Source organism: Micromys minutus (genome assembly GCF_963924665.1).
Source record: "Micromys minutus genome assembly, chromosome: X".
Classification (NCBI taxonomy): domain Eukaryota; kingdom Metazoa; phylum Chordata; class Mammalia; order Rodentia; family Muridae; genus Micromys; species Micromys minutus.
The window spans coordinates 83,344,717-83,368,169 of record NC_137970.1 but is presented as its reverse complement, the minus strand read 5'-3'; the positions used below and the strand labels follow the sequence as shown (position 1 = coordinate 83,368,169).

The following is a 23,453-nucleotide window of genomic DNA, read 5'->3' as shown; positions in this document are numbered from 1 at the left end:
GCTCAGCCAAAACAACAGAAAAACAGCTTCTTACTGTTTTTTATTAATTCATTTATTTACTTTACATCCCAATATCAGCCCCCACTCCTTCCAGTACCCCCTCACACAGATCCTCCCCATTCCTCCCTCCGCTTCTCCTCTGAGTAGGGGGAGCACCCTCTGGGTATCATATTCCCTCCTGGCACAATAAGTCACTGCAATATTAGGCACATCCTCTCCCATTGAGGCCAGACAAGGCAGCCAGTTAGGAGAACGGGATCCACAGGCAGGCAACACAGTCAGGGACCCCACCCACTCCATTCATTTGGGGACCCATAGAAAGGACAAGCTGCACATCTGCTACATATGTGTGGGGAGCCTAGGTCCAGCCCACACTCACTCTGGTTGGGATCCAGGTTAGTTGAGTCTGTTGCTCTTCCTATGCAGTCCTCTCCAGGTCACTTAATCCTTCCCCCAACTCTTCAACAAGACTCCCTGAGCTTGATCGGTTTGCTTATGGGTCTCTGCGTCTGTTTTCATTGGCTGCTGAGTGCAGCCTCTCAGAGGACAGGTATGATAGACTCCTGAGAAAGGCAGCTTTTCACAGAAAGGGAATGTGAGCTTGTTTAGATGCCTCATTAAAAGAGTTTTGTGTCTGCTTAACAAAACATACCTTCCTTATGATTCTCAAGGAACTCCACTGCTATTGTGCTTTAAAATGTGGTGAAATCCTTTTCCTCTTGAGATGTACTTTTCGCAGAACACAATATACTCACTAACAGCTACATGGCAGCACTGCTGTTGATTTGAGCTCTGCATTCTGAGTTAGGAGTGCCAGACCTCCATCTGCTCTTGGTAGAGTCAGTTAGGAAAGCACCATCACACTCTGGCCATAGCGTTTGTCAGGGTTACAGGGTGAAAGTATAAAGATGCTAACCTGTAAGTCCTGCATCTGTTTTTGGTGATCCAGGCACTCATTTACAGAGACCTCCTCAGAACATGTGGCTAGTCATTCCTACAAGTCCTCTGACGTGCTTACACTATTTTTCATGAATCACCCAGTGTTTCCACTCACCCCATCAGTTCTACTTTCTAAAGCTCCAACCAAACCAACCAACACCCCCACACAGAGAGAGAGAGAGAGAGAGACAGAGACAGAGAGACAGAGACAAAGAGACAAAGAGAGACAGAGACAGAGATGGAGATGTAGAAGCAGAGAGACAGAGAAACACTGTAGGTTCGGGCCTAAATCCTAAGGGCTACAGCAACAGCCTCTTAACTGGTCTCCCTGCCTGCAGTCCGGCCTCTCCTCATAATAGTCTCCCACCAAAATTTGTGGAAATTTCTATTGAAATCCCAGTATCATCTCATGAACCCCAGCTTCACGCCTATCCAGTCTATTCTATTCTCCTCTATAAACACCTCTACCATATCCTGCAGGAGCTCAGAAATTTGAGCACAGGCCTCTACACACTATTCCTTCATAGTCAATTTTCTGTTCCCCGGAGACACGAAGGCTTCTTGTCCCAGCTGCAGGGGTCTTGGACATACATGATCCAGCTCTCCCTCTGCCTGGAATGCCTGTCCCCACAGTTCAAGTTAAATTTCTGTTGCTGTAATTAACGGCCCTAAGGAAACTTAGTACAGGAACTCAATGCAGGAACCTGGAGGCAAGAACCGAGGCAGAAATCATGGGGGAACTGCTGCTTAATGGCTTGGCTTCAGGCTCATGTTCCACAACTTTTCTTAAACAAGCCAGGCTCAGTGGGCTAGAACCTCCTACATCAATTAGCAATCAGTAAACTACTCACAGAAAAGCCCACAGGCTAATCTGATGGAGGCAATTCTTCAGTTGAGGATCCCCCTTTCCAGGTGTGTCAAGTTGACAACCAAGATTAGCCATCCCATCCACCTAACCGATTTGGCAAACTCTTCGCTGTCCTTCTAGATTTTAAGGATCACCAGTTCTAAAACTTTCTTTTTTTTTTTAACTCTCTTTCAGCTGGCGATTTCTTCTGTTGCCCTATAGCACTTCTATAGTATGTAACCATCTGTATCTTACTCAGTCCCCTGTCTCTGTCCCCACCAAACTGAGTCTCCCACCGTAATCAGATTTGTACTCTCCATACGGCAGCCTAGGACCTAAAGTTATTCAAAATACCCATCAAATAATTCAAACAATTAAGACTGGTAATAATTATTATTTTTAATATGGAGATTATTATAGGTTCATATGTGTGAAACCATAAGAAATAATATATGATAGAGGCCGAGCAACTGGTGGGTGGGAGACCTAGGCTCCCGGGGAGCAGAGAGATCTCTGCGAAGAGCACACGGAAAGTGCACACCCTACCTTGCCCTGCCCTGCCTTGCCCGATCCAGCGATTGGGAACAGAAAATTAGAACTTCTATTTCCACCCGGAGGCGACTTCAGGACGCAGAGCAGAGCCTGGCCCATCTGCCACCCAGAATGGAGGCTGGTAGAGGCTGAGCAACTGGTGGGTGGGAGACCTGGGCTGCCGGGGAGCAGAGAGATCTCTGCGGAGTACACACAGAAAGTGCACCCCCTGCCTTGCCCTGTCCTGCCATGCCTGAACCAGCAACCAGAAACAGAAGGTTGGAACTTCTGCTCACGCCCGGCGACTCAGAGGAATAAAACAGGGCTCGGACCATCTGACACCTGGACCAGTGGAGAACCAGGGACACAGACCAGATACAAGGGAAAGGCAAGAACATAACACTGACAACAAAATGGCAAGAGGAAAGAGAAAGAGTATATCCCAAGGAAACCAAGACAATCTAGCAACACCAGAACCCAGGTCTCCCATAACAGCAAACATCGGAATTCCAAACACTCCAGAAAAAGAAGACAGAGACCTGAAATCATACCTCAAGATGCTGATAGAGATACTTAAACAAGAAAGGGAGGAAAAGCAAAAAGATTCAGAAGCTTTTAAAGAAGAAACAAGAAAAACACTCAAAGAACTCAAAAAACTAGAGGAAAACAGAACCAAAGAAATAAAGGAATGGAAGAGGGAAATTAAAACAGAAATTGACACAATAAAAAAAACGCTAAAAGAGATAACCCTAGAGTCAGAACACCAAAAAAAGAAATCAGGAGTCACAGAAGCAAGCATTTCCAATAGATTACAAGAGATCGAAGAGAGAATCTCGGGGGCAGAAGACAACATTGCAAACATAGACAAAACAGACAGAGAAGATGCAAAAAACGAAAAGCTCCTAACCCAAAATGTCCAGGAAATCCAAGACACAATGAGAAGACCGAACCTAAGGATAATAGGAATAGAAGAGGGAGAAGAGTATCAACTAAGAGGCACAGTAAATATCTTCAACAAAATCATAGAAAAAAACTTTCCTACCCTCAAGAATGAGATGACCACGAGCATAAAAGAAGCCTTCAGAACTCCAAATAGGTTGGACCAGAAAAGAAATACCTCCCGACACATAATAGTAAAAACATCAAGTGCCCAAAGTAAAGAAAGAATACTAAAAGCAGTAAGGGAAAAAGGTCAGGTAACATATAAAGGCAGACCAATCAGACTCACACCCGATTTCTCAACAGAGACTATGAAAGCTAGAAGAGCCTGGACAGACATCATGCACTCCTTAAGAGAGCACAAGTGCCAGCCCAAGCTGCTATACCCAGCAAAACTATCAATCACCATCGATGGAGAGACGAAGATATTTCAAGACAAATCAAAATTCACACAATATCTGACCACAAACCCAGCACTACAACAAATTATAGGTGGAAAACCCAATACAATGAGGAAAAATACAGCCTAGTAAAAACAAGAAAACTCCTAAACAAGAAAACTAAAAGAAGAAAAAAACACAGACACAACTCAACCCAAAAAAAGCAATAATGGCAGGAAACAGAAACAAGTATTCCTTGATATCTGTTAACAAAAATGGTCTCAACTCCCCAATAAAGAGACATAGACTATCAGACTGGATACATAAACAAAATCCAGCATTTTGCTGCATACAGGAAACTCATCTCAGAGACAGAGACAGACACTATCTCAGAGTAAAAGGGTGGGAAAAAAACTTCCAAGCAAACAGCTCCAAGAAGCAAGCTGGAGTGGCTATTCTAATATCGAATAAAGTAAATTTCCAACCAAAAGTTATCAAAAAAGATAAGGAAGGACACTCATTACCGAGGAAATCTGTCAGGAGGAACTCTCAATCCTTAACATATATGCTCCAATTAAAAGAGCACCCACATTCATAAAAGAAACCTTACTAAAGCTCAAAAAATACATTTCACCCCACACAATAATAGTGGGAGACTTTAATACCCCACTCTCACCAATGGAGTGATCAGGGAAACAGAAACTGAACAAGGACACTGCAAAACTAGCAGAGACTTTGAACCAACTAGAATTAATAGATATATACAGAACATATTATCCTAAAGTAAAAGAATACACCTTCTTCTCACCACCCCATGGCACCTTCTCGAAAATTGACCACATAATTGGACACAGAATGAGCCTCGATCGATATAAGAAGATTGAAATACTCCCATGCATCCTCTCAGATCACCATGGTCTATGGCTGGTCTTTAACAACAACAAAGACAACAAAAAGCCCACATACACATGGAAACTAAACAACCACATCAGATAGAGGCCTAATATCCAAGGTGTACAAGGAACTCAAAAAGCTACACACCAGAGAATCAAATAACCCTATTAAAAAATGGGGTACAGAGCTAAACAAAACGTTTTCAGTTGAGGAACACTGAATGGCCGAGAAACATCTGAGGAAGTGCTCCACATCCTTAGCCATCAGGGAAATGCAAATCAAAACAACCCTGAGATTCCACCTCACACCAGTCAGATTGGCCAAGATCCAAAACTCAGATGACAGCAGATGCTGGCGAGGCTGCGGAGAAAGAGGAACACTTCTCCACTGTTGGTGGGGTTGCAAGCTAATACAACCACTCTGGAAATCTGTCTGGCGATACCTCAGAAAATTGGATATAGTACTACCTGAAGACCCAGCTATTCCACTTCTGGGCATATACCCCAGAGACACTTTAATACACAACAAAGATATATGCACCACAATGTTCATAGCGGCTCTATTTATAATAGCCAGAAGCTGGAAGGAACCCAGATGTCCTTCAGAAGATGAATGGATACAAAAATTGTGGTACATATACACAATGGAATACTACTCAGCCACCAGAAACAATGACTTAACCAAATTCTTAAGAAAATGGCTGCATCTAGAGAATATCATCCTGAGTGAGGTAACCCAGTCACAAAAGAACAGACATAATATGCAGTCACTGATAGTGGGATGCTAACCCCAGAGGCTTGCACTCCCCCAGAAACAACTCACAGACTGTATGAAGTCCAAGAAATAAAGAAAACAAAGCAAAACAAAAAAAAATATTTACAAAACAAGAAAACTTTAACTATTTCCATGTTACATTTTGTTTTACATGTACTTTAGCTCATTGTAACTATTAAGTTTTCAAGGCATACAATCAATCCTTGAAAAAAATCAAGTACTGAATAAAAAATATATTCATATAGTTTTATATAAAAATTATGTTAAAATCTGAAAAAAAGTACTGACAAAAAATGTATAATTTTAAGCAAAAAATATTTAAAATCTGTACATTTATCTTTGTTTTGTAAAATAAAGTTGTTTAAAAAAAGTATATTCATTCTTTTTTATTGGATATTTTATGTATTTACATTTTAAATGTTATCCCCTTTCCTAGTTTCCCCTCCGGAATCCTCCTACTCCATCCCCCCTCCCCCTGCTTCTATGAGGTGCTCTTCCTCCCATCCACTCACTCCCACTTCATTGCTCTGGCGTTCCCCTATGCTAGGGAAATGAGCCTTCACAGGACCAACAGCCTCTCCTCCTGTTAATGCCAGACAATGACATCCTCTGCTACATATGTGGCTGGAGCCACGGGTCTCTCCATGTGTAATCTTTTGATGGTGGTTTAGTCCCTGGGAGCTCTGGGAGGTCTGGTTGATATTCCTGTTTTTCTTATGGGGTTGCAAACCCCTTGAGTTCCTTCAGTCTTTCTCTAACTTCTCCACTGGCGTCCCCGTGCTTAGTTCAATGGTTGGTTGTGAGCATTCTCCTCTGTATTTGTCAGGATCTGTAGTTTTTTGGGTTTTTTTTGTTTGTTTTTGGTGTGTGTGTGTGTGTGTGTGTGTGTGTGTTCTGCAATTCTTCTTGCTTCGGAAATGCTTGGCCTGCCATCATGAGCTGACTGCACTGCACTGCTGTAGGCAGACTTCTGCAAAGTTTGGGTATGGAGACTAAAACAGGAAGCAATAATCTGTGAAGCCATCTCATAGAGACTGATGTCATGACTTGGCGAGGTCACACAGACCTGTCCTTGAATTCTGGCTCAGCACTTGCTCAGTGTCCTTGAGCCAACCAATCTCTGAATGCAATATCATCAATAAGCATAAAGTTTTTCTTTGATTTACTAGTTTCTCATTTATGAAAAAGTCACTATTTCCTGCACAGACTTTTGAGATCCTGTAGTTATCATCTAAAACGCATCTCTTGGGTATCTCTTGGGTCCTCATTACCTGTTTTCCCCATTTCGTGGCACTGCCGAATCACTTTATAGATTAGTAACACCTATTACAATGGAAACGTTGCTGTTTTTCACAGTCAGGTTTTATGAGTCGTGATATTTATGTATTCATAAAATTATAAAACACTGGTAGTATATGCCTTTAGTTCCAGAAATCAAGAGGCAGAGAGGTAGGCAAATCTCATTGAGTTTGAGGCCAGTCTAGGCGGCACAGTGAGTTTGGGGTGAGCCGGGAGATCTTGTCAACTTTATTTTTTAAAAGAACATGTAAAGCATGCATATAGAGTGAGTTCTTAATAATTCTTAATGTATATATCATTAAAACATATAACTCATGATTTTGAGATTCATCATCCTCTTCCACTGAGCTTAGGAGAATATGAGGCCTATGAGCATCACAAAGTAGCAACTTTGGTCTCAGGTACAACAGAGTGATGGACGTCATATATGTGGGCCCCTATATGTCTATCCCTTGGACCAAAACAAAAGAAGAGATCAAAGGCAACTTGCTCTTATGCTTACTCAGTGAGAGAGGGAAAGCAAATGTCAGTTGAGATTTCAACATACTGCAGTATAAACCAAGCTCCATATTACTTTTTAAAAATGTTTAATTGCATGCAGGTGTGTGTGTGTTCTTATGTTAGGGTGCACATACGAATGCAGGGGCCTATAGAGGCTAGAAGAACCAGATTCCCTGGAACTGGAGTTACAGACATTTGTAACATGTCCTAGAAACTGAACTTGGGACCTCTAGAAGAGCAACAGGTGATCTTAACCAGTGAGCCATTTCTCCATCCCTGCTCCAATGTGTAAAGCTCCAAGTTCTAATCTCTGCATTTACTGGCCCTGAAGAATTAGAAAGACAATAGATAACATGGTCTGAAGGCAGGAAATAGGGTTTGACAAAGGAACTAGGTCATGAAATACGTCCTGAGCATTTTTAGGTTACCAGTACACTGACAGGGGAGAGATGATATTCCAGGAAGAAGTTCAAAGTGTCCTAATGAAATGACCTGGTTATCCTATTGTGTTAAAGAGACCGAAATACAAGATATATATGAGTATGCCAGCCTACCTGTCCCAAATGTGACTGCCCTTTTTATAGGCCACCTCATGTTTGCTCTCTTCTCATACTCCCCTTAGGAAACTAACCTGCTCTTGCATCTCTTTTAGGCTCTTTGAAACCCTTCAGTCACTCTTCTGGTCTGTCTTTGGTCTTTTAAATCTCTATGTCACCAATGTGAAGGCCCGACATGAGTTCACCGAGTTTGTGGGAGCTACTATGTTTGGGACATACAACGTCATCTCCCTGGTAGTGCTGCTGAACATGCTCATTGCCATGATGAACAACTCCTACCAGCTCATTGCTGTAAGTAACTGCTTTACAGGGCGGCTCCTTTGGGTTTCTGGAGATCCCAGTGATGTGGAGCCCATTGCAGGCCCTATGAAACAGCATGCTTGCCTTATGGAATATATTTCTGAATATGCATTAGTCAGTTGTTCAACTGATTTCTTTCCAAAGCAATTCTGTTTGCAGTCTTAGGGTACAGAATGCCAGTAATCTAGATTAGGTTACTCTATTTGATGACTTTCTTGCTATTGGTTGTAAACATTTTTAACATATTTGCATCTATTTTCTTGCCTCAGTAAGGAACCTCAGGGATATATACACAGTTCTCTACTCAATTTGGCCTCTCACTTATGTTCAGGATAAATAAGGTTGATCTGCTTCTCTGAGAAGAACAGTGCAAACATCTTCCTCCCTACATTTGGAATTCTGTTGCAAACATGACCTTCAGAGAAAGAGAGGGGCTATTTTGTCTTTGATACAATGTCTCATAGTATCCAAAGTTAGCCTTGAAGCACTGTGTAGCTGAGGACAACCCTGAACTTCTGGTCCTCCTGTCTCTATAGCTCAGTACCTGGAATTACAGATGTGCATTAAAATGCTCAATTTATAAGAAGTGATATTTTTTTGATGAAGTACAGATGAGTAACTGTACTCTACCATTAGATCTTCTTAGACTGAGCCATTAGTTTTAGACAGGTCTCATTGTGTAGCCCAGGTGGACTCAAATTACCAATCCTCTTACCTCAGCCTCTGGAGTACTGGGGTTACAGACATACCCTATGACATTTTGCATTTACATTGATGATTTTTTTTTTTGTCCATCACATTATTATCTCAGCATTAGTGCTTGTTACCCTAGACTAGAAATGGGGAAGATAGAGGATTCAGGATTAGTTGTGGCACCTCTCTGTGTCTTTGTGTATCTCTCTGTTTCTCTCTGTCTGTCTGTCTCTCTGTGTGTGTCTGTTTGTCTGTCTCCTTCTCACACCAAAACAAATACTCAGTTTTGACTTAAATTCTTATAAACCTGTTTATCATTTCTAGAAAGACTATTAACGACCGAGTCTGGTTGAATGAGGACTAGTTCAGTTGAATGTCTCTGAAACTGGACATTTAGTTGCTAGATTGTCCTCAACATATGGATCAGTCTGATGCTATCAAGCAGAAGACAAACAGTGATATAGCCTAAGTCTTTTCTTCCATCCTATATGCTATGTCTCTGGTATTGTTTGTTATGAGGAATCATTTGGCCTATATATGCTTAAATTATTAGATACATGTACATATTTGTCTATGTCATATATATGCTTTCACAAAGACTGTTCATATTTCTCAAATATCGTAGGAAATAATATGCATCTCTTATTCATTTCTACTATGAACAGAACCAAACAGTGACGGATATATGTTACAGCAAGAGATTTTTTAATTATCTATGTGATAGTACTTTCTAATTATAAATGACAACAAAATATATTAGCACAGGGGCATTATAGCTTAAATCTAAAACATCCCCACAAGGCCAACATGTTAGACACTTGGTTTCCAGCCCATGATGCTAATGGGAGGGAATGAAACTTTTAGTAGGTGTGGCTAAATGGGAAATCAAGTCATTGTGGAGCATACCATTGAAAAGGATTATGGGATCCTATCCCCTTTCTCATCCTCTTTGCACTCTGTTATGCTCCTGTGTTATGCTGTTCTACCAAAGGCTTAGAGTAATAAGATCAAGAAACCAGGGATGGAGAGATGGCTCACTGGTTAAGATCACTGGTTGCTCTTCCAGAGGTTCTGAGTTCAATTCCCAGAAACCACATGGTGGCACACAACCATCTGTAACGGGATCTGATGCCCTCTTCTGGTGTGTCTAAAGACAGCTACACTGTACTTATATACATAAAATAAATCTTAAAAAAAGAAAAAGAAAAACTATTGACTGGAACCATTAACTGAAGTAAATCTTTACTCCTTATAATTTGATTTTTTTCCTGTACTTTTTCTAAGTGATAGAAAGGCAAATTTGTAGAATTTCTGCCACCGGGGATTTTTTTAAGTAAGTAAAATTTTCTACTGGGGTACTTTAGGTCATACATGTCTAAGTGGCTGACCATAAAGGGAATGGCAGTATAACAGAAAAATAAAAACCAAGGGCTGTAATCCTAGGACTGACTTTTATCATGGAATCAACTTAGATAACTTCTTCCCCTTTCTTGAGCCTCTGTTCCTTCATCCAAAATGTGAAGGAGGGCTGGAGAGATTGCTCAGTGGTTAAGAGCACTGACTGCTCTTCCAGAGGGCCTGAGTTCAATTCCCAGCAACCACATGGTGGCTCACAACCATCTGTAATGAGATCTAATGCCCTCTTCTGGCATGTCTGAGGACAGCTGCAGTGTACTTACATATAATAAATAAATAAATCTTTTTTAAAAATGTGAAGGAGTTGGAATGATGGTGACTGCTATGGTTGCTAGCTCTGTGAGTCTATCTCTTTTGCCATGAGGTGGGTTTTATTTTCATCAATCATACAAATAGTTTTCTATAATATCTCAGGGCAAACCAGTGAAATTTGGAAGTCCAATTATCCAATTAGTGTGTGTGTGTGGGGGGGTCCCTTCAGAGACCCATGGGCCTGTGGTAGCATCATGTGTATCTAGCTCTGAAATCCAATTCATTGTTATCTTGATACAGAATAACATATTAGAGCTCAGCACCCTTGCTTTTCTTAGTCTCTCTCTTTCCTCCCTTGTTCCCTTTCTCCCTTCCATTCAAATCCAACTAGACAAAGCATTTTGAGATGAAGTATGATTTATGCTCACACCTAGTCTATCTCTAGAAGGAGAGAGGACACACATGGAATCTTCGAGGTTTCTTTTTTCTACCTGCTAAGGCATTTCTAATTGTCTCACTTAGTAACTAGCAGTTGATTATTCCTAGTGACAGGGGGGAAAAAGGTGAAATTTTCTTGTCATCTAATGTAGGGTTTCAGTGTGTCCCACTGAGCTGGGTGACATTTTTCTAGCAAGAATAGGAATCATTACCTCTAACTTTTTTTGTCACTAGCTGCTGGTTGCAGGTTTGGTTTTAATGCCATCTACTTGTACACCTGAAGAAAATACTTTGATTCTCCTCCCTAAGGGCCCAAGAAGATAGCCTATGTGAGACCTATACCATCTCACACATCTTGAGCCAGAGATAACCATTTTGAATCCTGCCCACTGCTCCGGAATTTCATGGTTGTATATTCATTTGGAAGTGAATCCAGTAGGATGCTGACACTAGATACCCCAACTGCACAAATACCCAAGTTGCAAATAAGTTGTAAAGAAATAGAAGTGGATTTCATTCCAGTTGTAACATCTCTAACTTAAGATGTATCCCTTTAGAAGAAGGCCTCTGTTATTGGGAAAAGACATCAGAAATAGAGAAACGGCTGGAGACTCATATCTCCCCCTTTCAAAGGGGATCACAGGCTGCTTCAGCCTTGGTAGGAATTCGGTTGTCAGCAAATCTCACTGGGAAATTGTCCAGTGTTTATTCTAGTTCAAAGGTTAAGAGCAGCAGCTAAGCACTATCCCAGAAAAATTGAGCTCTTTATCGGGGTTCTGTGAAGGATTTAAAGATGCTGGTGAGATGGTCTGCTTTAAGGAGCAGTTGAACCTAAACAAGAAAAAGATGTACAAATGAGAAAACAGACATAAAGTTATCATAAGATGCCAGTGTTCAGAGTCAGTTCTTGCAATGCTATCCATGTGTTGCTTTTTTTAACATTTTGTTCCCAGTTCTGAAACAAATGTGATCTGAACTGTTAGCCGGTCACCTATGACAATTTAAATGTATGGGTCCTGGCTCTTCCTGAGATCAGGTAAGCAAAGAAAGGTTCCATGAGGGAAATGTGACTGAGGAACAATCATAGGGGATACCAACAAGAAAGAGATTAGAAGCACAGAAAATGTCACCATCATTGTAGTTTTGCAAAGGCTCAGATCTGGGCAGTGGTTCCCAAGTCAAAGATAACAGCAGCATCCATATAAAATAACAATTACCAGTGAACATTCTGGAGATTTTTTAAAAAAAAAAATGGCTATATTTGTATTTCAAAAGAGTTCTGGGCTGAGATTCAGAAAGAATTGGTCTTTGTTAAAAACTGGGCCTTCCTGAAGATTGGTCTCACCGTGTTCTCTTTATAAGTTAAAAACTATATTTCTAGACCATTTGAGTGTCCATGGCCCAGAAGAACTCATGTTAAGAATGTGATTGTTTTGGTTTCTTTTTTTATTTCTATAGACTTTTTCACAATCTGTTAGATACTGGGGCAGTCTGGCCTCACCACACTGTCACATTGGCCCTTACTTAAAATGCATGCACTCTACAAGAACTGTAGTGTATGGGCTAGAGAAAATGTCTCAATGGTTAAAAGTACTGACTGTTCTTGAATAGAACCCCAGTTCAGGTCCCAACATCCACACAGTGGCTCATAATTGCCTATAATTCCAGTTCCAGAAAATCCAATGGTCTCTTCTGACTAACATAGGCACCAGGCACATATGTGGGACACACAAACACACACACACACACACACACACACAGAGAGAGAGAGAGAGAGAGAGAGAGAGAGAGAGAGAGAGACCATTCACATACATATCTTTTAAAAGTCAAACTGTACAATGTGATTCTTTACCTAGTTGTATCACAGCCCCCAAACTATCCAATCTCCTCAGCCTAACCAGTTCCTAAGCTTTTATTGTCGTCATCAGAGGATAAAAGCCCTATTATCTGGCCTGACATCTTCCTGAAAAAAATCCTGGGTCTGGCTCAATGCCTGAAGAGTTGTTTCTTAAGAATGCAGACGATGGTACAAAGCCCTCAAGCCTTCAGGTCCACTGAACAGTCCAGCCTCTGAAAGCTGGAATGAAACTAAACAATAGCAAAGTCCTTTTCCAGGCGAAAGACTTATTCATTTCGAGAAGCATTAGAAATTGCATAAAGTTGTGACAGAGCCATTTCAGATGTCACTAGGTGGCTCTTCCCTTTGGGAGGCCCTCAAGCAATCTTGATACTCACTTTTGCTCACCTTGGTTTCTGCTTTTCAATGCTGCCAAGCCACCCTGAGCAATCTGTTCAGGGACTGTCACATTTCATAAAGGAGAATTCAGACATGCCTAACCATCAAAACATATAAAGCATCCCCTTCCCTTGGTAGTAAGGAATGTGTAAGTGCCTGTTAGTAATCCAGTTCCATCAAAAACTTACTTTTCCTAGTCAGTCAGCTCTGTAAAACGTGCATAATGACACAAGGGGAAAAAATAAAATCCATGTTACCAGGGAGCTTAAAGTAGAGTCCAGAGTAGAAAGTCTGGCAAGAGAAAAGAACAATGGCCATATCATCATGAGGGTATTAGCTATCAGGTATTACCGAAAGCATGGACCCAACAACAGTCAGACGAGCAGGGATTGGAACGCAGGCAGCCATGTCGTTTAGATTAGGCCAGTTTGCCTCATAATCCAACTAGGTCTTGTGAGGGACCCCAGTTCCTAGGCTGTGTTAATGGTACCTCTTCATGTTACCCTTCAAACACTGGAACAAGAGGTGCTCCCTACTACAATTAAATGCTGACTCACCTCAGTGTCCCATGTTCAGCTCCTCCCCTTCTCTGTCTCTGTCAAATCAGTGCTGCTATTATGCCTTCAAGGTTCAAATAACTTGGGTGACACCTATTCATTCAGTTGTGGTTCAACCAGTATCATTTGACTGCTTTGTTAGGAGGTATAGTTAGAAAGTATATGTCAATCTGACTTTCAAGTATGGCTCAAATTTGGAAAAGAGAAAAAGGAAGTGACTGCAGGATTGAGCTCTTTATCACTGGCAAGGGGAATAGCTTGTACTCCAGCTGAGTGTGCCCTAGTGTTTGCTGGAGGCAGTAAGAGTAGAGGAGTGCCCTTTACTCCTTACTGCCATCCCAGCTTCCTTGGGAAACCTTTTGAACATGAACAGAGTTCTTTTTGCCCCCAATAGAAATGTGCTGGTGCACTGCAGAGAAGCATGGAGAAGACTCGCCTGTCTAGGAGCTCCATCAAAGCTCTAGACCCTGTATGTATAACAATAACAAAGGAGGTGAGCTTGCTTTGTCTAGCTTCATACATCCTCCTTCTGGGCCCTCTCACTGATTCCCCGAGGGAACTCTGCCTAGCATCTTGAGCCAACAGCCTGGACAAGTCCCATTTTCTCCATCTTTAGCCAAATCTAAGAGGTTTTTGAGTTTTGTAAGATGTCACCATTCAATAATTACCATATAATGAATCAGAATAACTGGCATTTAGACATGTGTTTATCAATTGCCAAGCATTGAACCAATTATTATTTCCTGTTATCACTATAATCTTTATTAATAACCGACATTCATTATGAGCTACACATTATACAAATACATTCAGTGTGTTGTCTCATTAAACCATTACACCGCTTTGTGAGGTACAATTAGTAATTTCATTTTAGAAATGGGGAAGCTGAGGCATAGAGAATGAAGTGACTTGTCTAAGGAGGCATGCTCTGTTTCCTTTCTGATTAGTTAGTCTTAGTGTGCCACTTGATTACATGTGTACAGCAAGCACTATAGAAGCCCAGCCTCAATGTATATAACCTCCCACCCCTCCAACTCTAGCAATCACTATTCTGCAGTTGGGTCAACCTTCTTTAAAAGCCTGTCCTTGTGAAAGAGAGTATGTTCCCCCTTGTATTTCAGAATCTGCCTTATTTCACCTAACACAATGCCCTACATTTTCATTCATTTTGTTGCAAAAGAGAAGGATTTCATTTTCTTAATGGCAGAACACTCCTCCATTGTGCATATGCACTGTGTTTTCTTCACCCGTTCCTGTGCTGTGGATAGGCACCCAGGTTGATTCTGTATTTTAGCTATTGTGATGATGCCACAATAAACATCTGGACACAGATATCCCTTTGGTATGCTGATTTCAACTTCTTTTGTGTGTACGTCCAGAAGTGAGACAGTTGGATATTATGAATTCTGGTTTTCTTTTGTTGAGTAGCCTCCATTTTGTTCCTCATAATGGATATGCTAATTTTTGTTCCTCCAAGTAAAGTATGAGAATTCATTGTCCCACCCACCCAGACCAGCATTTGTTATTTTTTTGTCTTCAGTTTTCGTTTTGATATTAGCCACGGCAAATTCTCATTAAGGACTCCTGATCCAAAGTAGCAACAATATTGCTACTCCTCCTTTTGACTTGCATTCTAATTCAAAGGCCATGATGCACACAGGACCCCCAGCTTCGCGCCAACCTCCCCCCTCTCCCCCTTGGGTTGACTGACTCACTGACTGTCTCTGGGCTTCTAACAAAGGGATCCTGTGGGGAGACTGTCTTGTTTCTGCAAACTGTCATCTTTGTTAAGTGTTAAGTCCTTGTGCTCGACACCTACACCTCTGTCTCTGTCTCTGTGTGTCTCTCTCTGTCTATGTCTCTCTCTCATCTCTCTCTCTCTCTCTCTCTCTCTCTCTCTCTCTCTCTCTCTCTCTCTCTCTCTCTCTCTCTCTCTCGGATGCCTACCAAACAACAAACACACACTTTCCCCTCAACTCTGTCCTTACTTCTGTCAGACAACTTCGGGGGGGTGGCTCACATCTTTACTCTTTTCCCAGTCTTGTATTTATTTGTTTACCTACTTCCTTACTTTTATTCTTCTCTCAAAAATACATCCTGACCCCTGTCTCCATTCCTCCCAGTGCCTCCTCTCCTCTCCCCCAGATCCACCCTTCCTCCATTTCCCTTCAGAAAAGAGCAGACCTCCCAGGGCTATCAACTGAATACGGTATAACAAGATATAATAAGATGACACACAAATTCTCATATTAAGGCATATCTGTTTTGGTTTTTTTTTATCTTTTTTTTTAATGTGTATGGGTTTTGCCAGCATGCATGTCTGTTGCAGTATGTGCATACCTGGTGCCTTCAGAGGCCAGAAAAGTTATTAGTGTTGACTGATAGGTGTTACCTCCCAGGAATAGAACCTGGGCCCTCTGCAAGAACAAGCAGTGCTCGTAGTGACTGAGCTTCTCCAGCACATAGCTCATGCCTTTAATCCTAGCCCCCAGGAGGCAGAGGTAGGCAGATCTTGGAGAGTTCAAGGTCAGCCTGATCAACACAGCAAGTTCCCTACTAACCAAAGCTACATAAGAGACCCTGTCTCAAAAACAAAAAAGAAAAGAAATTATTCTGCCAGAAAACCAGCCTCCAAGCACAGAGGAAACAAGCCTGCGACTGTACTGAGCCTGACAGAACTCATTCTCCCACACGCCTGACTGGGAACATCTAGGTCCTCTGCCTGTTTATTTCCCCGCCCCCCAAAAAAATCTCATATGCCTACAGTGCCTCTTGAAATTAATAGCCACACTAGTAAATCAACTGTCCAGCAAACTGCTCCAGAACTGGAGTCTGGGGCATTCTTGGCAAAAGATAAACAGCTAGCAGCAACTGCTCACTGCTCAGACTGCTCCTCTCTGGGCCTAGTTTGGCTCGCCCCCTGGTGGTGGATCTTAGGAACAGCACTTTCTTGGCTCTATTGCTCCCAGCCTTCTAATTTTTGTATTAGCAAGCTTTTGGAGGGTGTGTATCTATCTCCTGGAGACCAGAACAATTCACCTTGAGATTCTCACAGCATGATCTCCAAACTCTGTTTGCCAAATGTAGTTGTGGCCTGTGCTGCTTCCTGCAGAATGCCAAGTGTTTTAGTGACTGACAGAGGGACAGTAAGAAATGGGAAGAATACATTCTTTATTTTCTTTCCTGCTATCAAAGGCAACCTAACAGGGTAGATTCTCTGTATCTGCCTGTCTTGGGTGCTCATCAGAAACATAAATAGTTGTCATAGAGATTCTGTCTTGAGTCAATCTAACAGAAACAGGACTGACACTGGCAATTATCAGTCAGCTCTAATACCTCTCTCCATATGTGCCTGGGGAAGAGTGGGGGTTGGGGGGAACATACGCAAGAAAGAGTGATCAAAGGCACAGGAAATATCACCATCGTTGTGTTGTTGGGTTTTTTTTTTTTTTAAGATTTATTTATATGAGTACACTTTCGCTACCTTCAGACACACCAGAAGAGGGCATCAGATCCCATTACAGATGGTTGTGAGCCACCAAGTGGTTGCTGGGAATTGAACTCAGAGCCTCTGGAAGTGCAGTCAGTGCTCTTAACCACTAAGTCATCTCTCCAGCCCCATCGTTGTGGTTTTGCAAAGGCTCAGATCTGGGTAGAAGTTCCCAAGCCAAAGATACAGCAGCCTCTGTATATTAACAGCAACTAGTGGGCATTTCAGAAGAGTTCCAGGCTGAGATTCAGGGCGGTAAATAATTGCTCCTTGTTGAAAACAGAGTATCCCTGAAGATTGGTCACAGGAGGAGTTCTGTTACAGTAAATACAAGGATGAAGAAAAAAAAATCAAGATGGAGTCGGGGAAAGCCAACTTGGTGGCTGTAATCAGACATTAAGTAGATATAAATATTTAAAGGGATTCTATAGGTCTTTATCTCATAACCAAGGTCAGTTTGTAACTTTGTCTGTTGGGTGTAATCTTATTGTATAGAGGGTTTGTGAATTGAGAATCTATTATATAAACCCATTTGAAAAGATACCGGGCTTTGAAGTGATGTTTGTGATGGGCAGTGGAGGAAAGAAGATGCCAGGAAGGTAACCTCCACCTGGGACAGAAAGCAGCAGGGCGGGCAGAGTGAACAGCCTGAAAAAGGAATCATGGGGAGAGGGTTGCTTTCGGACCAAGTGGCAAAGTCTGTGTGGGCACGGCTCCATACTAAAAGTGGTGCCCACGGAGAGAGACCTCAAGGGCCGATAAAGAGATAGCCATTCGTTTTTAATATTTACTGCAGCAGATTTCTTCATAAATTCCAAACTACATTTGTAGATGACTCAGTTGTCTATGGCTCAGGGGTCATTGCAAAGATGTGTGCCTCCTCTTCTACCCTATTCTCAGAGCCCCTGTTTGGATACTGTGAATCTTTTGACTGGAATAAGTGATGCACATATTCTCTCATTTCTGATTGGACTGAGATTTTGAAGGTGCTGCTCACTTTTTGTTTCAATTTTTTGAGACAAGAACTCCCTGTGCCGCTCCTACTGACAGTGCTTCCGTGTTCTCGGGTTACAGCTGTGTAAACACCAATCCAGCTTCTGCTTCGAAACAAATAACTAAATATGGTATTGGAGACATGACTCAGCAGTTAGGGGTCTTTCTGCTTTTTCAGAAGACCCGAAATGGGTTTCTAGCAAAGATGTCAGACAGCTCACAAATGCCTTTGACTCCAATTCCAGGGGATACAATGCCCTCTTCTGGCTTCTTTGGGCACACACACACATACCTTCTGTATTCTAAGCTAACATTAAGAAAGCCTTTCTCTTCCTGTGATCAACAGAGATAAAAGTGGCTCAGAGCCTCAACAACTCCCAAACCAAAATACCTAGAGTAGTGTCAGGGACATTGTCTGCCTTCTACTTGAGAAATAATAGCCAAATTATATTATCTCAGTTGTTAAGGTAAAACTGCTGTTTTAATTTTAAAAAATATTTTATTGGATATTCTCTGTATTTACATTTCAAATGTTATCCCCTTCTCCCCCCCCCCCCACACACTCCCATCTCTCCTCCACCTCTACTTGCTTCCATGAAGGTGCTCTCCCAATCACCTTCTCTACCTCAGCACCATGGCATTCCTCTAAACTGGGAAAAGGAGCCTTCACTGGACCAAAGGCCTCTTCTCCCATTGATGCCAGACAATGCCATCCTCTGCTGCATATGCACCTGGAGCCATGGGTCTCTCCATGTCTACTCAATGGTTGGTGTTTTGGTCCATGGGGGTTCAGGAGGATTTGGTTGGTTGATAATATTGTTCTTCCCAGGAGGTTGCAGACCCTTTCAGCTCCTTCAGTCCTTTCTCTAACTCCTTCATTGGGGTCCTCGTGTTCAGTCTGATGGTTAGCTGCAAGCATCCTCCTCTGTATCAGTATGGCTCTGGCAGAACCTCTGAGGAGGCATCCATATCAGGTTCCTGCCAGTAAGCACTACTTGGCATCAGCAATAATGCTTGGTGGCTGCATATGGGGTGAATCCCCAGGAGAGACAGTCTCTGGATGATCTTTTCTTCAACAGAGGAATGGATATATAACAACTCTCTCTCTCTTTTTCTCCTTCCCATCTTCCCTCGCCCCCTTCTCCTACATACCCAGCCTTCTCTGTTTTCTTTTGGCCTTTGTTTTATTCACACAATTCTGTTTTCCTTGCTCTTCTTCCCATTTTCCCCTGGATAACAAAGTCTTAATTAGAAACATATGTTTCTCAAAGTCCCTCCTAATAATTGCGGCATACCAAAAATCTTGCAGAGGGGAAAAAAAGAAAGCACTGTAGACTTATCCCCTCATTAAGGGAGCCACAATTTAAAACAATTAATGTATGTGAGTACACTGTCATTGTCTTCAGACACACCTGAAGAGGGTGTCGGATCCCATTACAGATAGTTGTGAAATGATTGCAGTTGCTGGGAGTTGAACTCAGAATCTCTGGAAGATCAACCAGTGCCATCTCTCCAGCCTAGAATCAATGGTTATTATAGAAAATTTGAAATAATAGGTTTATAAATCTCTCCACTAACCCCACTCAGTCTCCATGACCTGGCTGTAAAGAGGATCACCTGTGGTTGTTTTAGGAGATGATACAGTGAGGTTTTGCTCATAATACCTCATACATTTCCCACAGGCAAACTAATTGATGCAGAGGTATTTTAGAGTGGAGAGTCTCCATTTTAACTAGAACTCATGTTCTAGAACATTGTATGATATATATATATATATATCATACATACATATATATATATATATATATATATTTCACTTTACATCCTCATCACTGCCCCCATTCCAGTCCCCCCTTCCCACAGTCCCCGCCCCTCCCCTTCTTCTCTAGGTATCCAGTGACCCTGATATATTAAGGCTCTGTAGGACTAGGTACATTCTGTCCCACTGAGAAGAGACAAAGCAGTCCAGTTAAGGAAACTGATGCCACAGACAGGCAACAGCTTTAAGGATAAGTAGGCTCTTATTTTTAAATGTGTTTGAGGGCTGGAGAGATGGCTTAGCAGTTAAGAACAATGACTGCTCTTCCAGAGGACCTGGGCTCAATTTCAAGCACCCACATGGCAGCTCACAACTGTTTGTAACTGCAGTCTCAGGGGATACGATACCCTGTTTTCCACTCCACAGGTACCAGGCATTCACATGGTACACACATACATGTCAGGTAAAACATCCAAACACACATAAAACATAAAAAAATGAAATATATTTGAAGCATTCATGCATTAATGACATTTAGTACACAGAGAACATTTTTGGAGCACGAAGCATTTTGGATAAAGTGGACAAAAATTTATCTTATTATCCTCTTGGCAGGGGTGACTGTATTAACTATGTGTTGCATTACTTTGAACAAAATACCTGGTAAAAATAATTGAAGGAAGGATTTATCTGGGATCCATCATGGAGACAGGAATTTAAGGTAGCTGATCACACTGTATTTGTAGCCAGGAATCAGAGAGTCATGAATATTGGTACTCAGTTCACTTCTGCCTTTAGTTGCTGACCCCAGCCCAAGGAGTGCTGTTTCCCATATTAAATTGGGTCTTCTCATCTTAATTAACCTAATCGGGTCACTTCCTCAGTGACTCTGTGTTCTATCAAATTGACAATATTAGCCACTGCCGCAACATTTCCTGTAAAGGGCTAGCTAGTAAATATTTTAGGATCTGTGGGTCATACGTTCTATCTCCACTACTCAATTCCTCTGTCACAATGCAAAAATAGACAAAAGCAACATATAAACTAATAGGCATAGCTATGTGCTGATAGTGTTTTATTTATGGACACTGAAATTTCAATAAGTCTCAAGTGGCAAAATAGTATTCCTTTGATTTTGATTACATCAAAAAGGTAAGACAAACATCCTTAGCTTGTGGAATGTACAAAAGTAAATAGCTTTCCAGTTACATGGTTGATTCCAAAATATGCATCTTTTCAACCACTGTAGACCTAAGAAAGCTTCATGATTAGGGGCTATCGCTTGTTTTCTTCATATCCCACTGCTGCCTAGGAAAATGGAACATATAGTAGGTCATTAGGAAATACAATTTATGGGCAATCTCTGATTTATATTTTGTCAACCCTGTTTTAAAAAATAGACAACTGGATTTATTTTCCTTACAAGCATTTCATTGCATGGAGATCAACGAGTTGTTTAATTGAAAGAAAATGGAGGAATGAGTGTCACCAGAATATATTACATGTATGTATGAATATATATATATATATATTTGTATAAATGTTTGAATATATGTATATATGTATATATGTATGAATATATCAAAGAATAGGTTCATTTTTTTAAAATCTCACTTCTGGGCATAATAGCCAGCACTAGGGGGATAAATTGAGAAGGATGGTGGGCTCAAGGCCATCCTGAGTTATTTATTGAGACAGTCTCTCTCTCTCTCTCTCTCTCTCTCTCTTTTTTATGTTTACTCATGTTCTTTGAGACAGTCTCTCTCAAAACAACCCAGTAACTATAGCTGGGGAACATGTTCACTAGTTGTTTCATGGAGTCCAGGCAGATACACAGTGGCAGCTTATTAGATCATTACACCTCGGTTGTCACAACCACTCATGAAGTTTGAAAAGGTTATCGACAGGATATCAGTGTTAGACTGCAAAAGATGTCGTGGCCAATGAGTAGACAGAGTTTGAGCTGAAAAGCTCTCTGTCCCGACAGGCTTCAGAATGAACAGTTTATTCTAACTACCTAGAAACCTCAAATAGGACACTTTTGCTGACTGTTGAGGAACAGAAAACCAACCCTCCCTAGACTGCCGCACACATGTGGTAATTTAAAAGGTGGCATCTGGGCTTGGAAGACACTGAGCACCATTTTTTGAACAATCTAGTTTCCTTTTGTTTTTTTAATGAACTGAAACAAAAAATGGAAAGCTAGCAAGTTTACCAGACTAGTAAACGTGAGAGACTGAGAAGGAAGGTTTCTGTGAATGCAAAACCAGCTGGGACTACATATTATGCTTCCAGCCAGACTGAGAAAGAAGGGGGAGAGGGAGGGAGGGAGACAGAGGAAGGGAGGGAAAAAAAGAAAGAGGGGAAGGAAGGAAGGAAAGAAAGAAGTGGTATAGATAGAAGAGAGTTAAAATTATAATATCTTTAAAATCTGTCTTTTAAATTACATTTCACCCTATATATACATTTTTGTAAGCTCCACAAATCTGCATTTTTAAAATTTGCCCCACATAATTCTGGTGAACAGTAATACTTAAGACACAAATCCCCAATTCTACCTAGAGAAAAAGGCATCCCTTGAGATGGCAGAGAAAAGTGAATATTCTCACTTCTGTTTAGGGTGTGTGTGTCACGGTAATTTTTGTTGCTTTTCCATCATGGGGAAACAGAACTAGACCTATGTTCAAATAAAAGAAGCAATCGATAATTAGTGTAAAGGATGCCAAAATATCCTTCCGCTGAGTTTTCCCTAGGGCCAAAGATTCCTAGGGACTGCCTTTCTCTTTAAGGGTTATTATTAGATCTGCTCCTCCTGGGTTTGTGTTGTTTTGGCCCCCTCTGCATTATCTTAGAAAGGTGTCCAATTTGTTAAGCAAAAGGGCGCTGGCAGGAGATCTGAGGGAATGCATAAGACTGTCACGAACTTATGAGAAATTGGCCCCATAGTTTGAAAGAATAATCATCTTGAGCTTGCATTTGTTGAGAAATGTGAAACTGAACAGATAAATGCTCCTTCCACCAAACTCCATGTGTTTATGCTCTGACGATATCAGCAACATCAGAGGGTGTGTTCTACAGTTAGAGTATGAATCCATGCAGCAAAAGAAGCGAAAGCAAATAGAAACTCTCACCTGCTCTGCAGGAGACCATGATCTCAAAGGAGAAGCAGGGCATGAACCTGGATTAGAACCTGGATTAGTTAAGCGTCATTTTGTTCCATGATGGTAGCATGAAAGTCCTAAAAGTTTTGAAAAGTTGGAAGGAAAAGACCACTAATTGTGGTTGTGTGGCTGATTTTCAGAAGTCATAATCCATATGTTCCAAAGTTAGAGTGGAGTCTAAGAAGGTAAGGCAGAAAGAAGGCATTGGCCTTACCAGCAGACACTTGAACAAGACAAGATGCAATGTATGGTTGGCGCACCATATAAGGTAGAGACTAGTCCTGTGCTGATCAAAGAAAAACCTCTCAGGCATCATATATTAGGGAAAGTTTAAGTAAGCGTGTTGACAAAAACCACATTATAACCCTGAAATTCAATTTACAGCAAGTTGGGAATGAAACCAGCATCTATATGCCACATTGTTTATACAAATACCTCTTAATCAACCAGTGACTCATACAATATGGTTTATTATTTACTGGTGTTTAGGATTCAGG

The 23,453-nt window shown here is 41.4% G+C and overlaps 1 protein-coding gene across 1 annotated transcript in view; it reads left to right on the top strand.

Moving 5' to 3' along the window:
• TRPC5 (transient receptor potential cation channel subfamily C member 5) overlaps positions 1–23,453 on the top strand; it is a gene marked incomplete at both ends in the record, with an annotated part of 138,355 nt that overhangs the window by 102,329 nt on the left and 12,573 nt on the right. The window contains one exon of the mRNA XM_080910626.1: positions 7,757–7,952. Coding sequence (XP_080766752.1) covers positions 7,757–7,952 — 196 coding nt within the window. The remainder of the gene's footprint in view (positions 1–7,756; positions 7,953–23,453) is intronic.